At 40.8% G+C, this 16742-nt stretch overlaps 1 protein-coding gene and 1 long non-coding RNA gene across 3 annotated transcripts in view; one reads left to right on the top strand and one right to left on the bottom strand.

The window, feature by feature from the left end:
* The window catches only part of TSPAN32 (tetraspanin 32), a 41650-nt gene extending 40132 nt beyond the window's left edge, over window positions 1-1518 (top strand). For both annotated transcript variants that reach the window (XM_088145137.1, XM_007424235.3), the window contains exon 8: window positions 761-1518. In XM_088145137.1, coding sequence (XP_088001263.1) covers window positions 761-871 — 111 coding nt within the window. In that variant the 3' untranslated portion in view covers window positions 872-1518. The remainder of the gene's footprint in view (window positions 1-760) is intronic.
* A 4856-nt stretch (window positions 1519-6374) lies between these two features.
* Window positions 6375-16114, bottom strand: LOC148214989 (uncharacterized). Its single transcript, XR_015796901.1, has 3 exons — window positions 15777-16114; window positions 12575-12770; window positions 6375-7572 (listed from the first exon to the last, which is right to left on the bottom strand). It is a non-coding gene; the product is annotated as an uncharacterized LOC148214989 (long non-coding RNA).
* Window positions 16115-16742: the final 628 nt, after the last annotated feature.

Below are 16742 nucleotides of genomic sequence, written 5' to 3'. Positions count from 1 at the left end.
AAGAACATAAAGAATTGATCTTCTCCTTTGGAAAGAACATTTGCCTCTTCCCCCGCATCTACTGTATCTTTCCATTTTTCATAGAATTATTAAGTGTGTAGCAATGCTTTGCAAGTCACTCCTTCCTGCTAATGGTATGCACTGTCAACCCATTGATCAGCATTTTTCTATTCATAAGGAGTACCTCTTCCCACTGAAACGGCTTCTCCAACTGAGATTTAGTCAGCAAGTGTTATTCTCTTGGCCAACCTGAAGCTGGTTTGAACAGCAGTAGCTGGTTCAGCAATTGCTTAGAATACCTTTTTGGCCATCTGCTCCAGGACTAGGGGGCCTTTTCCTGGAAGAGATGAAAAAGATCTCTCTGCTTACTTTTCTGAAAGGCTTCCCTTTTCTAAATTATTTCAACAATTGACAGTTTGGGTTTACAGAATAGATTGAGCATTTTTATATACTGAGGAAGGAGAGGAGATAAAATGCACGCGCATGGGGAGGATACATGAATAGATGTTGTGTGGGGTGTTGATGTGGCTTGGCCCCACACACTTCTGGCTTTGTCATGCATCCTCCAACAAGTTATCCATGAGAAAATGTGGACCTTGGTCTAAAACAGTACCCTATTCCTAATTCAAAAGGCTGGTTTTGTTTTAACTGCATTTTGTTTCTGCTGTTCTGATAGCTTGGAAGAATGGTGCAGAAATGTTCTATTTAACCTATATATTTTCAAATGTTTGTTGCCTTTTCATTTATTTATTTTTTCTAGATTTATGGGATGGTATTAACTTCATTCCTTTGGCACTCTATCCATCATAAGAGCAATTTGGATCAGAAGGGCAAATATGTTCTGGCGAGGCTATCAGAAACTGGCTTCTGACCTGCGCAAAAGAAGGACCAGGACTTTCCACAGATGTGAGTGGACAATGGGTGATGCTCACTCTCCTCGTTGCCTTTTTTCCCCTCTACAAAGGACCCATTCCAAATACAGTTGAGCAAATAGGCAAGCAAGAAGCCTGCGCTATTTGTTGATAGGCTGTTCAAAATGGTGCTCAGCCAGGACCTCAGAAGCACGCAGTATTGACTGTAAACATGAAGGCAGGAAAGAAACTGTTCAACCACAAGCACGCTTGCCAACTGAAAGCCATAATTTGGGACCCCCAAAATAGCAAGTCACAGCAGAACAACTATTTCCACAGAATGGAAATTGCTAAGCTCATTAACTAGCAAACATCTTTTAAAATTCAGCTGAATGAATGAGGGAAAATGCTCAGTAGCTGCTTTTATTTTATTTTTTTTGTCCATCAATTTTCACCATGGCCAGTTCTGCTGCAGTACCTGAATTTAAATCGTACTGGTATTTTTGTATGCTTTCTTGATTTAAATAAACTAAGGTTCTTTGGAGACAACCTATCTTTCTAATTTAAAAGTAAGTCTGGCAACTATGACAGAAATTGAGTTTTGTTCTATTTCATCAGATCCATCTAAAACTAATTGTTATTTAGGCTGGAATATTAAACAAATGTATGGAACCAAGTGTGACTTCCCATGCGTATGATTTTGCTCTGTGTCTAAGTGAAGGTAATGAAAAATATAGTCATTAATAACCTTAATTTTATTGTATTCAGTACAGTGGTACCTCTACTTACGAACTTAATCCGTTCCGTGACTCTGATCGCAAGTCAAGTTGGTCGCAAGTCGAAGTAAATTTTCCCATAAGGTTCAATGTAATTACCGTTAATCCGTTCCGGCGTCTGCGGACCACACATCAGGGGCGGAAAAACGGCCGCTGACCACGCAGCAGGGTGGAAAAAATGGCCGCGGACCACGTGTCAGGGGTGGAAAAATGGCCGCGGACCACATGGAACGGGCGGAAAATGGCTGCAGACCACGTGGAACGGGCGGGAAATGGCCGCAGACCACGTGGAACGGGTGGAAAATGGCCGCGGACCACGTGGTACGGGCGGGAAAATGGCCGCGGACCACGTGGAACGGGCGGGAAATGGCCGCGGACCACGTGGTACGGGTGGAAAAATGGCTGCGGACCACATGGCACGGGCGGAAAAATGGCCACGGACCACGTGGAACGGGCGGAAAAATGGCCACGGACCACATGGAACGAGCGGAAAATGGCTCGTAAGTCGAGGCGAATTCGTAAGTAGAGGTAAATTTTTGGGGCCGGAGCTGATCGTATCTCGAAAATTTCATAAGTAGGGGCGTTCGTAAGTAGAGGTACCACTGTACATCTTAGTCATAACTGTGGACAGATCAGGTCATTAGGATTTGCATTCTAAATATATGGTTATATTGGGAAAACATGGGCATGAAGAATTATGCACACCAAGCATTTTCTTCTCTCCTCTAATGTATTCTAAAGGCTAGCAGCACTTTGTCACTAGCTGGAGTGCAAACATATATCCATTACTGCTGCTCTTCGCAAGTGTTGGAATGCACAGCAGGACTGTGCCCTACTTTCGATTCTATGTCCAAAAGGTACTATGGAATATGCAAGAACGCAAACACAGTACCTGTCTCCAACATCTTAAAACACCCACACCTTTTCCTGGAATCCTTCCTGTGTGCCTTGAAATACTTTTTGGAGATCAAATCCAAAGCACTGCACAATCGATTGGGCCATTTCAATAATGGCCCAATAAATTCTCGGATTTCTACAGGAAATGAGAAATCTGTTAGCTATGAGGATGTATATCAGGCTATGTTTAATATGTGTCTTGAAAAATATTAGACTGGTCATTTGTCAGCGGTCAATTGATAGGGCAGTGCTGTGTCCGTGGAGTCCTTGGGGTTCTCTGAGCTTGGTTGTTTTCTTGCAAACATTTCATTACCCAGCTAGGTAACATCTTCAGTGCTAGTGTACACTGGCAGGACATGCCACAGTATATAAACAGAGAGCAAACCCCACTCCATTCTAGCACTGAAGATGTTACCTAGCTGGGTAATGAAACATTTGCAAGAAAACAACCAAGCTCAGAGAACCCCAAGGACTCCATAGTTCAATCCTGAGCTACATGTATTCGCTTCTACTGCTGCATCCCTTTGGATTCAAAGAGAAGATACTTCAGTGACCCATGGGCCCCTGCAGAGCAGCTGCCAGTAACTGTTTCACCAAATGTCTCTTGTCCAGCTTTATGCTGCAGCCCCAGAAGGGGGCCATGCAATCCTGGGAAAAGACATAGCTGCTTTAAGGGATTGCCAACGGGGACCATGAAGTTCTCCCTGTGCCCCAGAAGCATCTTTTTCCTATTGAATCCAAAGTAGTGCCCAGCCCTATCAGTTAATGATACAAATGTTTACAAAAAGTCAACATGTGAATAAATGCTTAAAAAAAACCAAGCACAGCAAGAAAGAGGAGATCAAACCCCAAGGCTGTCAAGTCAAGACTAGCCCACTGTCCTTTAATAGGGTACCTAAAAGTTTGAAGATTCCTACAAGCATCTCATTCTAGTAAGAAAAAACACACCCAGTATATTTAACCAGGGGTCTTAAACTGGGTCATGAACCCCCAGCAGTTGTGCGGGGGTCATAACATTTTTTTAAGCTGATCAAACTTGCCCAGGCAAAGTGAGAGCACTATCAAAACCTACTCCTGCCTTGCCTCTGCAAGGCAATATCAGGCTTACCCAGCAAAGTCCAGCATGAGTTTTGAGAGATGACTAAAACACTGGATCTAGCCATTTGTCAGAGCTAACTATGATGATGATGATGATGATGATGATGATGATGATGATGAAATATTATTATTATATTATTATGATTTCTGATGTAGCATGTAAAAATATGTCCATACCCTCCAGACTGCTGGGGAAGGTGTTCGTAAAGTTAATGACTAATCAGCTGATACTGCTAAGCTAAATCAAGAAAGTATGATGAAAATACTTTGAGGAAGTAGTGTAGCTGTTTCTTGAACTACTTTAATCCAAATGATATCATTCATTTTATCCACAATTTGTTCATTTATCATTTTAGGAGATCATGCTATCACAAAATTTGAGAACTCCTGCATTAAGCTATTATGGCATTTAATCTACATGTGGCTTTTTAAAACGTTTCTATAAACGGCCAAGAATCCTTTGGGAGTTAGTGGTATAGAAGTGATGTAAATAATAAATAATTCTACTAAGATACATAAATTCATCCACTTACTCTAGTTTTTCTTCACTTGTATATAACTTACAATAGTTTACTCCCTTTTCCCTGCCAAACTCAGCTATTGGTCTTTGATATGATAATTTTCAGATCCATACTCCTCATTGCATTATACAGTCTACTGAATTTTCAGTGCAGATTACTTGGGTTCTCGGCTAACAACACAGCATCAACTGCATACTTCAGTACACCTACATTCACACGCCTCCAAACACCTCTCGACTGTTACTACAAGCATTCCTCATAAATTTATCCATAAATATGTTAAACCATCAAAGAGAAATCACAATCCTTGTCTTACTCCCTGTTCAATATTGAACCATTTCTAATAATTCCATTTATACCATTTATAAAAGCACTACATTATGAAAGCATTCAACAACCAAACTTCAATTCCATTCTCATGCAAAATATTGTATAATTCAAGTCTATTCACTTTATTATATGGCTTCTCTAAACCAATTGTACAATAAACTTTCATATATTTTTCAGTTACCTGCTGGAGAGCAAAAATCTGGTTTGAAAACCTCCTGCCTGAAGTTCCATTCCCCAAATGTTGCTCATTGCAATTTTTCATACCATTTCAGTCTCTTCTTAACTGTCAGGTTCAGCCCAAAGAACTCCATGAGACAGTACAGATATAGTTCTGTTGCATTTATTAGCTTCCACCTCAAAGACAGAAATCTCTCCAGACTGAATCTAAACTCCCAAGCCAGCAAGCCAAAACACCGTGAATTCCTTAGGGTGGCGCCAGTCTCATCTTCTTAACCTTCCCGCACTCCTGTTGGGAGCTAAGGAAATGCTTATCTCCCCGAGCACGGCCTTCATCAAACCATTCCATCACATTAACAAACTAAATCTCCTGCAGTTTCTGTATGCATTCTTCCTACCTATAGGTTAGTAGGGGGCAACAGTACAGGTAGTCCTTCGGTTACGACGACAGTTGGAACGAGGATTTCATCACTTTTATTTTTAACTACATTCACAGTGTTGCAGGAAGCGACTTCTTTAGTCCACCTTATTTACTTCCAATGCTAACCATTTCTTGCTCTCTTTGACTGTATTAGCCAAAGAGAGTCTGACTAGACATGGGTAAGAGCCCATATTAGGGATTACTTCATGGCAATAAGGGTGGCGAAACATTTCTTTTTCTTGCTCTTACTGCATCCCCTAATAGCTACCCAGCAACTCTGTTTAGGGTGAACCAGTCCCTATTGGATAGGGAGGGCCCCTCAGAACATTGCCAGGCCATTGTGAGGATTATTCAGGCCATCTTGCCGATAAAGTCACTCAAATTCACTCCTTGGACTCTGGGCAAGGCAGACTCAGGTGCCTGGGGCATGGTCTGGAGGCGTGATCTGGGATGAGTTTGAGCCAGTGACTCCTGAGGAAATGGACGGGGCTCTCTGTGCTGTCAGCTCAGCCACCTGTTTACTGGATCTGGGTCCCTCCTCGGTCATGAAAGTAGCCAAGGAGATGACCCACAGTTGATTTCATGCTGTAGTATCAGCCACCTTGATGGTGGAGGTGGTGCCCCAGCCTTGAAAAAGGCAGTGGTTTGCCCCCTCCTCAAGAGGCCATTCTTGGACACAATGGTCTTCAATGCCTATCGACCACCTCACCTTCCTTTTTTGGGGAAGGCTGTTGAGAAGGTTGGTCTGCAGCTGATGAGAACCCTGGAGGATATGGATTATCTAGACTCATTCAGCCAGGTTTCAGGCTGGGATTTAGTACTGAGACAGCTTTGGTCGTGCTTGTTGATAACCGGTGGCAGAGCCAGGATGGTGGTGGTGCACCCCATCTTGTACTTCTTGATCTCTTAGTGGCTTTTGATACTGTTGACCACTGTATCCTTCTGAGTTTTGTTGGTTGGGGATTGGGGGCATCATTTTACAGTGATTGTCTTCCTTTCTCCAGGGCCAATTCCAGTTGGTGTTGGTTGGCAAAGAGAGATTGTCCCCGAGGCCCCTCATTTGTTGTATTCTCTCTCCCCTCCTTTTCAACTTCTACATGAAATCACTGAAGACAGAAGAAACAAGTAGCATAAATATGAATTTATGATTTTTTTTTTAAAAAATGAGCTTATATAAGCTCAAAACCAAAGATTTTTTCATAATTTTTATTAAAGATTTTAATTACAATAATAAAAGTGATTACAAACTAAACTCAGGAAAAGAAAAAGAAATAGAAAGAAAGAATAAAAAGTGCAAAGAATGAAAAAGAAAAAGAAGAAAGTAAGATAAAAAAAAGAAAAGAAATATGTAAGGAAGTGACTTCCAATCTTTATCACAAGTAAAAACAAATTTGACAATTCTTCACTCCCTATAAGCTTACAAACAAGTATCTCTTCTTCCCATAATCCATCCTTTATCTATAGGCAAATCCATAAATCAGTACAAAGAAAATTTTTACAGAGATAGGTTTCACTTTTCTCACATATGTGTGTTCTGTGTTGAAGTTCTGATTAATGAATTTCTAAAGCAGAATAAGCTAAAGAGGCAGCTTGAAGTTAAACACTTTTGCTGGCAATGAATAGAGAAACTTTGAAAGGAAAGAACAATGTCTTCAACAATAGAGACACGACACTCCAGCCAATAAAGCTGTGTACCCTGTGCAACAAGCTAATCTTTGTTCTTGTCATGTTGCTTGGCAGATTGCAAAGCAAAACAAATGACATACTGTTGGTGAGGTCCTGCTGAAATCAGGAGATAGAGACATGGTACACATGGCCTGTGGGGATGATCTTGCAAGAAAACTGAATAGATACTAATGTCTATAGATGACAGTGAGTAGAATAGACACTAATATTGAATAGATAAGAATGTTGATGACAATGAGCAGCTTGTCAAGGTCCAAAGTCACAAAACATCCAATTTTCAGAAACAGAATCAGTGAGTGTGTCACAGATCAAAGTGAGAAAAGAAAAAGCAGTGGTCGGAAATGAGGCTGTGAAAACTTTATTTCCTTTCTGTACAGCATAATTCTGCAAAGCGGGTTCTTCTGCTGAGCAGTGACACCATTTGAAACCACCTGCACCAAAGCACAACTTAAGACGCAGCCTTCCAAATTCACAGCCAATTTGAAGCATGTTCAAAGTTTGTACAAAGTCAAGGATTGCATTAATAGAATAAATAATAATAAAATCAAAGATCATATTAATGACAGCTATTTTAATGTTATGCTGTTCTGATATTTGTAAAACGATTATTTCCTAATAATAAAATAATTATTCAACATATTGCATTATTATATTGTACAGGCACCTAACTTCCTAAGGATTAAGTTATATATCAACAATAATAATAAAGTTTTATTTTTTTTAAGAGAACAGTAGAGTAATTAATTGAAAACATTATTAAATCCAAACTGAATTAGAGTGGCAAGAAAGCATTGGTTGTGTCCTTTTCTTCTACTCTGTAGTAAAAAAAAAAAAAAATAGACAACCATTATCTCTGGAATGAAAATTAACAATTGCATTCAAGCAGAAATCATCATTTTGTTTACTAAACAACTAGAGTTTGTTTCTTCTTAGGTAAGATCAAAATGTATCATAGAGTATAATAAAAATAGTGTCCCATGTATTTTTGCACTGGAAGAAAAAGACCAGGAAAGGTGAAAAGGAACTGTTTAAGGACTTTACAAGTTCACGTTCCAGTCTTTCACTATGATTGTTCTCAATGGGTTGTGTCTGCTCAGCTGTTGGAGGCAAACTATTCCACTGATAGAAGCCTCTTAGTTGCAGAAGACCAGGGCAAATGCTGGTTATTGATGATTTCCCCCTCCTTCAGTCCCCTGTGCTTGAGATGCAGGGAATTTCAGGGGAATTTTCCCCAAATCCACCTCTCCACCCCCTGGCTACAACTCAATAGCTGCAGCCACTTACTCTTCTATGCAGAGTTGCCAACCGGGAAAGAGTTAAATAAACCTTCCAAAAAGGCTGTTGGCTGTCACTGCTGTCACAATGGCAGGACCTAAGACTTTTGCCTGCTTCAAGGAAAATGAAATTAAAGAGCTTTGCTTTCCCTCCTTTACTCACACAGACAGCATTGTTAGAGTTGCCAAGAGTTTAGCATAACAGGTGCTAGGGACTAAATCTTCTGGAACTGGGAAGACACATGTACAGCTAGTAGTGGCTTTGACAGGGACATAAAAGACAAAAAATATGTAAAACTGTCAGGTAACCCAATTTGGCTCAGATGGAGGTATTTTCCTAGATTCTGACCTTGGTTTTCCCCTTTCCTCCTCATCTCCTAGTATATATAGTAAACTGAAGACCATTAGAAAAAATCAGGAGTGGGATCCTATGCCCCTTCAAATTCTGCTGAACTGCACCCTCACACTGTTGACCAGAGTGGTAATTCATCAATTGTTGGGAATATCAGGAAATATATTCTGAACAGGCTCCCCATTCTTGGGAGAAATGGACACAGGGAAGCACCAGCATAATCCCACTTGACATGAATTTCAGAACAGGATGTTGGTATATGGCTTGGTTTCCAGTGGTACAACATGTGAAGTTGACTGTCACAATACTGTAATGAATTGCTTTGTGGATTTGCACATTGGAAAATATGGCTGCCATCTTGACACAAACTCACCCCCATGAACACTCCTACACTAGGCTATCAGATTGACTACACTTATATTAGCCTATTCTGAACCAAAGATGGATGGCATTGTTTTAATCTTCCATTTTTGTTCAAGCTGCACATTCATGTCATTCATATAGTTGCTCACTGTATTTTTAAAAGAGAAATATTAAGTGTGAGGGATCCAATGGAGGTCAGGATACAGGCAGAGAGGCAGGAGGGGAGAATGCCACCATGCCCTGCCATTGGAGAAATGCCACATGATGGTATAGAAGGAAGCTTCTCTTCCTATGTAAATAGCAAATATCAGAGCTCTGATCAATATTGGGATCATGGGGGATGGAGGAACAAAGGGTGAAAGCCCACCAAATTAATATTCTGACCTCAGTAAGGTCTTCCATGTTTGTTATGTAGTTTCAAAAGAACACTCTACTAATTGTGTGAATGGCCTCTCAGAGTTTGGTTCTGATATTCTCATTTATATGGAGGGGGATAGGGTGGAATACAAATTCATCCCATTTGAATGACAGACTGGCTTCCCAGCAACCCTAGTATAATGCAAGCCATTTACTTTAGACTCTGGATATTTTGTTCTCATTTTTCAATGCAGAAAGAAAACGCTATGTACAACCAAGATAAGGTTTGGGGCCAAACAATAAATTGTTTTAAAATACTTTCCTGAGCAAGAAGCAAAAATACATAACAACAACGACCAGTTCCATATGTTATGTTCAATCAGAGTCTCTTCAGATTCTGAAGTATATTTAGCTCATTGCCTGAACAGGCGGTTTGTTTGCTATTTGGTCTCAGCAGCTGTCGGCCTGCAGCTAACTTTGTCTGGCTTTGGAAGCTAAGCAGTACTGGGGCTGGTTAATATGTGGAGGGGGACTGCCAGGAATACCAGGATTGTAAACTATACTGAGAAGTAAAATATAAACAAATCTCAGAAGACGGCAATAGTAAATCACTTCTGGATTGTGGTCAAGAATACTGTATGGACATATCCGTGCAGTTACCAGGAGCTGAACTCAAACTGAGGGTGTCTTCTCTTGTTTGTTTAGAATGAGTTTGACAGGAGGAGCGCTAGAACCATTTAACATAAACAGCCTCCGCCTTCATCTGGAAGAAATATAAAACATTTGCTTGGTCTGGGTTCCTATGTTGAAGGAATGCTTTAAAAGGCAGCCTGAGCTACCCAGCCAGAAATCTTCCGTTATACTGAAGCAGAGTTTCAAGAACTACAGCCAAACTCAGGCCTGGAAACTATTTGCAATGCTAAGAACAAATCTGGAATCTGTCTTTTTTTTTCTCAGGCACAGAAACAGCCAGCAGTGGAGGCTGTGGGGAAGAGGGGAAAGAGGATCAGATTCTAAATTCTCCTTTCCAAGATGAGAACCCAGCAGGGGAATCCAAAATATCCCTGTATGCAATTGAGAGGCCTAAGGATTGTACCCTAAGTAATCTCATGGTAAACACTTGTTCCCCCCAACTTTTGATCTTAACAAACTGTGTTAATCTAGGGCTTGATTGTGTAGTTTAGGTGCCAAAGAATTGGTCCTTCACGTACCAAACAGTTTGTTTACATTACAGGCTGAAATCAGGAGCAAGGAAAGGAAAGATCAGCGTAATTCTGCATCATGAAAAGGAGAAGCTCCAGCTAGCATTTGCTACTTCCATTCTTGAAAATGGACCTGGATTTCATAGAATTACACAAAAGCTAACCGTTGGAGGAGAGCCATGCTAGCCTATGGTAGCAAAACCTCAGAAGCAGTCTGGTAGCACCTTTTCCGGTTGATATACTTTATTAAAAGGCATAAGCTTTCATCAGATGCATAGAGTAGCTAGAGTGATTTTTTACAAAAGTTAATATAAACTGAGCTGTAGCAAACATTGGGTGAGAAGAACCACAGTAGTAGTGATGGAACACATTTAGAGCCTTTAGCAGAGCTGAGATGTTGGACTTTCCCCCAGGTTTGGGGTAGGGAATGTGCATAATGGTGGGGAGTGTTTTTTCTTTAAAACTACGCTTAAAATTCAATTTTAAAGATAGATGATGATTTTTATTCTTGTTTTTAAATGTGATTGCAAACTGCTTTGATATGTTTCAGAAGTGGTATGCAGATGCTTGTAATAAATAATGATTATGTTAAGCCTAGCCTAGTTTTAAATTTCAGCTTCCACATGTTACTGCCAAACGGGATTCTGAAGCTAAATGCAGCTCTTGGGGCAAATATTGCCCACCCCCTGAATTATATGATCTCCAGACACCAACTCTTTCCTGAGGCAATTCTTGTCTGGATTTGAACTGATTCTTCAGGCCATTAAAGAAAGGTAAGTTTTGATGCCAGGACTGATTACAGAACCATACATAAGTCTGTCTGTCTGTCTATCTACCTACCTACCCACTTAATATATTTATATCTTCCAGCTCCCAAGACTTGGTGTGGTTCCCAATAATCAACAATGAAAGCATAAATCAAACCACAAGGTACAAAAGAAATAATTATAGTAGCACATTCAGTCCTCTCCAGCCAAAACATCTTAATCCAAATAAGAAGTAACAGCCCAAGTTCACCATAAAATCCAGTCGATTTTATGATTATTCCAGTTGGTGATAGTTGGGAAGGAGAGATCCTGCTCTCAGCCCCTACTATGTACGCTGATGATATCCAATTATACATCTCTGCCCCTGGCAAATTAAGCGATGCTGTGAATGTCTTACCCTGTGCCTGGAGACTGTGAGGGTCTGGATGGGGAACAACAGCTGAACCCTGGCAAGACTGAATGGCTTTGGGTTTGGGGGCCTTCTAGGACCATGCCATCTTTGGTGCTGGATGGAATGGCGCTGCCCCAGACAGACCCAGTGCGCAATCCGGGGATCCTCCTGGACTCATGACTCCTGCTCAAGAGCAGGTGGCAGTCATGGCTAGGAGGGCCTTTGCACAGCTTTGGGTTGTGCGCCAACTGCACACAGGGGATCAGGGGGCTCTGCTCACTGTCACTCATGCCTTAGTCACCTCCTGTTTGCACTTCTGTAATGTGCTCTACATGGGACTGCCCTTGAAGAGGATCTGGAAGCTTCAGCTGGTGCAAAATGCAGTGGCACAGACAGTTATGTGTGCCCCTAGAAGAGTACATGTTACACCTCTGCTCTGCGAGCTACATTGGTTGCCAGTTTACTTCCAGGTCCAATTCAAGGTGCTGTTTTTGACCTTTAAAGTCCTTCATGGGATGGGGCCAGGTTATCTGAGGGACTGCCTCTCCCTGATTACATCTGCCCGTCCCATCAGGCCTGGCAGAGAAGGCACGCTGTGGGTCCTGCCTGTCAGGGTATTACATTTGGCTGGTCCCAGGAGGCGGGACTTCTCTGCTGTGGCACCTGCATTGTGGAAACTTCTCCCCCCACCCCAGAAGTGAGGTTAGTCCCATCCCTCTTAACATTCCGTAAGTCCCTCAAGACTTGGCTATGTGATCAGGCCTGGGGCTCCCAGGGGACCAGGGATATTTTGCCATGGCTCCCTTACTACAGTTAACATCCTCCTCTCCTGTTTTGTGAGTTTTTTATAGTTTTTATAGTTTGAATGATTGTTTTTTATAGTATTTATTGGTTCTGCTCATGACAACAACATCAATTAAAAAGTACCAATAAATACATATAAACAATCATTCAACTGCTAATAATGTACAGCATGATGATAAATACAGGATAAATGTCGTTCAAGGAGGTCCCTTCTGTTAGCCCATATTTTGTTAATCCACAAGACTGGCAAGCACATTATATTAATTACAGATAAATCAAAATATTCAGAAAGCATTGTGAGACTTACTTAACTTTTGTGTGCTCCTTTTCCAGCATGCAACCCTTGCTTTTTGCTGTTCTGTGCATGTACTCTTCTCATCTCTTTGCAAAGGTTCCCATGTTGATTGAGACAGTAATTATTCTTCCCGAAGAGTCTTCTAACTATAATCATCCTCCTTGTTCTTTATTCTTATATAGAACATGACATAATGGAGTCAGGTGGCCTATAAATTTAATAATATAAATAAATAAAAAATAAATGTCTGGGTCACCTTTCAAGACTATAAATCTTTAAGTCTGACAAAACCCATACTACACACATGGGAAACATTCCTAAATCTATTTTTTAAAAAGTAAGGAAAAAGAAACAGTAAATTCTAGTAACAGTGTTTCTCCTATTTGTCAGAGAACATACCCCTGTCAAAATTAAGAATTTTTCTACCCCAAAGATATCAAGAGAAAACTTAAGATCGTAAGTATTTATTTTTTTATTTATTCATCAAATTTGCCACTGCCCATCTTGTGAAATGACTCTGGGTGGTTTACAACAAGATAAAAATTCATTAAAATACAACATAAAAACAATACTAAAAATAAATAAATGTATCATGGTACTAAATAATTATATGTATCATGGTATTAAGATCATGGTAAACTATTCCATTAAAACAAGGGGCTTTAAAACTGCTTGATTTTGAAAGGATAAGCTCAAAGAATAGAAAGAAATATTGAGTGTATTCATCTAAAAAGAATAGATACTGTATATGTAGAAAATTGGCTAAATTTATTCTCATAAATTCAGAACTGAGTATGTGTGAGAGATTCAGAGACAGATGTAACTTCTATGCACCCTTTTACTTCACAAAAAGGAGGAAATAAATGTTCCCAGTGGACTAGACAATACACTTTAGAAATGCTTCTCAATCAGACATGAATAATTTTTTCCACTCTAAAGAGCACTGCTAGCTATAATTAACATATGACACATTACTTCTGTTAACTCTATGATGCTCTTACTTTTGCAGTCAGTGTCTTGGTTCAGCCTTTTCCCAACTGGTCTGTGCAAAATCTCATTATAATACTGAATGAAAATTTCTTCCATAGGCAGTCATCTGCCAAGCCAAATGAAGGCAAGTATTGCTTAGTTGCTCCCTAAGTTTCTGTTTCACTTCAACATGAATTCTTTATTTTCAGCTTCTCGTAAAGGTGCTTATTTGAGCACCTTTAGAAAGGTGCAATGATTTTCCACACATCCAAGCCTCAACCCTGATGTTTTATGCTGAAAAGCCATGGCTTATTATCACTACAAAATCGGATTAGAGGTGAACAGGAACCTATTGGCAAAAATGTCAAAACATGCTTCCATTTTTTCAGCACTTCTTGTGAAAATACTAATTTATGTTGGTCTCACACCTTCATTCTCTTATGCCGCCACTAATATTCAGTAGTGTCATCACAAAGCCAAACCTGTTTCGTGATCTTCAGACATCCCACTCACTGTATAATTCCTAACTGGAGATATTTACATATGTAATTGATTCAGGGAGAAAAAAAGGAGAGGAGCCTAACAATGATCCAGTCAGGTAAATGAATGTATCCATAATATTTGGAGGGAAGGGGATTTAAAACCTCCAAAATTACATGTTCTTTTTTTCTTTCTGAAAACCAGGTAAGTAAAGAGTACCATTCATACCATTCCAAATTAATTATACTTCAGACCAGGTGTATTGAACCCATATCTCTCTAGCTATTGCTGAGCTTCAGAACATCCATCAGAACCACTTAGGGCTGGTGTGAGCTGGGGCACAACAGCCTCTGGAGAGCTACATATCCTTCATCCTTGCCTTAGCTTTCTCCAGCTTTTGGATATGTGGTATTGAACTCCTAAAATCATTAATAATGACCTTGCTGGCTGAAGAATTCTGGGAGTTGAAATCTGCATACCTGGGTGATACCCAGTTTGGGGATGGCTGCCCTAGACAAATTTTACAGAGGCATAGAAATTACAAAGTAATTCAAATCCAAAGACTTGTATCCTTGGATTAGAGGCGAAGGGTCCTATTTTTGTCTTTTGTTTAAAATTAGACACTTCAAACCACTGAATTTCTAGTCCCAACTCCCTCACTAGCTAGTTTGGAGCCAACCTGGGATCATTTTCACATCTGTTGATTTCAAACTGCAAAAAACAGATAGGGAACACCATGAGCCAATCTGTGCTTTTCCTCCAGATGACAAATAGGAGAACCAAAAAAAAAAAAAAAAGGACTCTGTAAACAGCCTGACCAATTGCACAGCCAGATCTTGGGCTCTGGAAGTAGCCCAACTCATTTCCCACTTACTTAGATGCTTGTCTGTTTTAACTTGTGCCAGTTCAGAGGCATGAATTTGGAAGTACTGAGCTTCACCTGCATTAAGTAGTTTACAAAATAATAATAGTCCCCAGGGTTTGTATTTCTTTCTCCATTTCCTCTGTTCTTTAACTTCCTTCTTTCTTCCCCACTCCTGGCAACAATACTTCAGAATTTTTCAGAAAGTGGCAAACTTTTGATGGCCAGAGGTCATATTTCACACACACACACACACACACACACACTTGGATGGCCAAGGACTAAGTGGGGGAGTGAACAGCCAGTGCCATGATTTTCCAAGGTGGGATCTTTGGAGAATTTGGAACTTTTTTGGTTTGGTTTGTTTAAACTATGCAAAGTCTATTTTAGGGGTTCTATACTGTATTTTTAAGCATCTCCCAGCTCAAAATGGCAGCATCTGCAGCAATAGATAACTCTAGGCTCACAAAGAAAGGGTTCAGGACAGCCTGCGTTCCTGGGGTCCTAGGTTGCCCACCCACCTTTAAAGACATTTCAGAAACAGGTATAGGCCAAGACTTCTTTTATAGGCCACCTCCACCACATGGCTAGGAATTCATAGGAGCCCAAGTCTCTGCAGAGAAGAGAAAGTTGCCATTTGTATACTGTAGGAAAAAGGGGGTGGACACGTTTCCAAAGCCCCACTCCAATACAAAGTTATTTTGGCATGTGTCTTGGCTATCTTTCAAGCCAAGCCCACAAACTGTAGTCTGAATCCAGCATAATCCATCACAGGTTCTATGTTTTTGCTACTCATGCAGGGACCTGAAATTAAGCAACTACTTGCTCCGACGACGTCTGCAGCATTGAGAAATAATATCTCAGAAATCCCTGGGAAAGAAATTTGAATGAAAGATGCCTTACCTTTGCCTATCTTCACTCTGTTTGATCATGGTCAGATTACAAGGCCATTTTGATTTTAGGACAGATTTATCAATGCAATATGCCCCCCCCCCCCAACATGGTGTTTATTGGAGCTCCTTCGTTCTCCCCTTTCTTTTTTGGCACAGTTGCTGTAGGTTGCTGTAAGTGCCATCTGTTGCAGCGCTGGGGAGGAGCTCCCAAACAACATCTTGTAAGGGAGCTTTGCAAAATCTGCTGGGCTGGTCTAGGAACATCTGTTTTGCTTCTGAGGGATGAAAACTATCGATCATGGTCCTGTTCTGTACTAGAGTCATGCCACAGGCCAATTTGGAGCACAGTCCTAATATCTATTTTATTAAATAGAACAAAAGGGTAATCCTACTGGTGGGGGGGGGAGTGGGGGGAAGGAAAACAAAACAAGATGGGAAGGTGTTCACTGCTTTTTGCTCCCTAGAAAAGGCCCTGGCTCAGAAAATATTTGGTGCATCTCTGAACAAACAAACTTCTTGTTTGAATCCTAGAGGGATCTGCCTTTCAGTTCAGAAAAGATCCTCTATGGGTGAAATAACAGAATTAAGGACTGGAGGCAACCACAGATTATTTTATTGCATCAGCGATCAATCCTTTTGATTGGTTCACGCCTGTAGGAACCTTTTCGTCACCCATACTGCCATCAGGACGTCGGGCAGCGGAAGGCTTATTAATTAAAAACCTTTAAACGGATTTTTTAAAAAAACTGTAGGCGGGTAGCAAGTCTGCTTCTCTCCTTTTTTGGGGCGGGGGTGCGTGAGAGGAGGGAGCTCTTCCCTTGGTTATAACCTGTGATTCCATTTCCATGCAGAACCAGTTCCGCAGTTTGGCTTCCCCCAAACCCGCATGGGGACAGCCTCCGACAGCTCGGACGGATTTCTTTCCTCTTCCTGGGGGACGCCCGCAAGCCTCCACCCTCGCAGTTGAGGCGGCGGC

Source organism: Python bivittatus, unplaced genomic scaffold (genome assembly GCF_059951505.1).
Source record: "Python bivittatus isolate LINGU-HERP-01145 unplaced genomic scaffold, Pbiv_v1 ctg000480_np1212, whole genome shotgun sequence".
Lineage (NCBI taxonomy): Eukaryota > Metazoa > Chordata > Lepidosauria > Squamata > Pythonidae > Python > Python bivittatus.
Note: the sequence above shows the minus strand (reverse complement) of the source record. Positions and strands in the feature narration are given on the sequence as shown.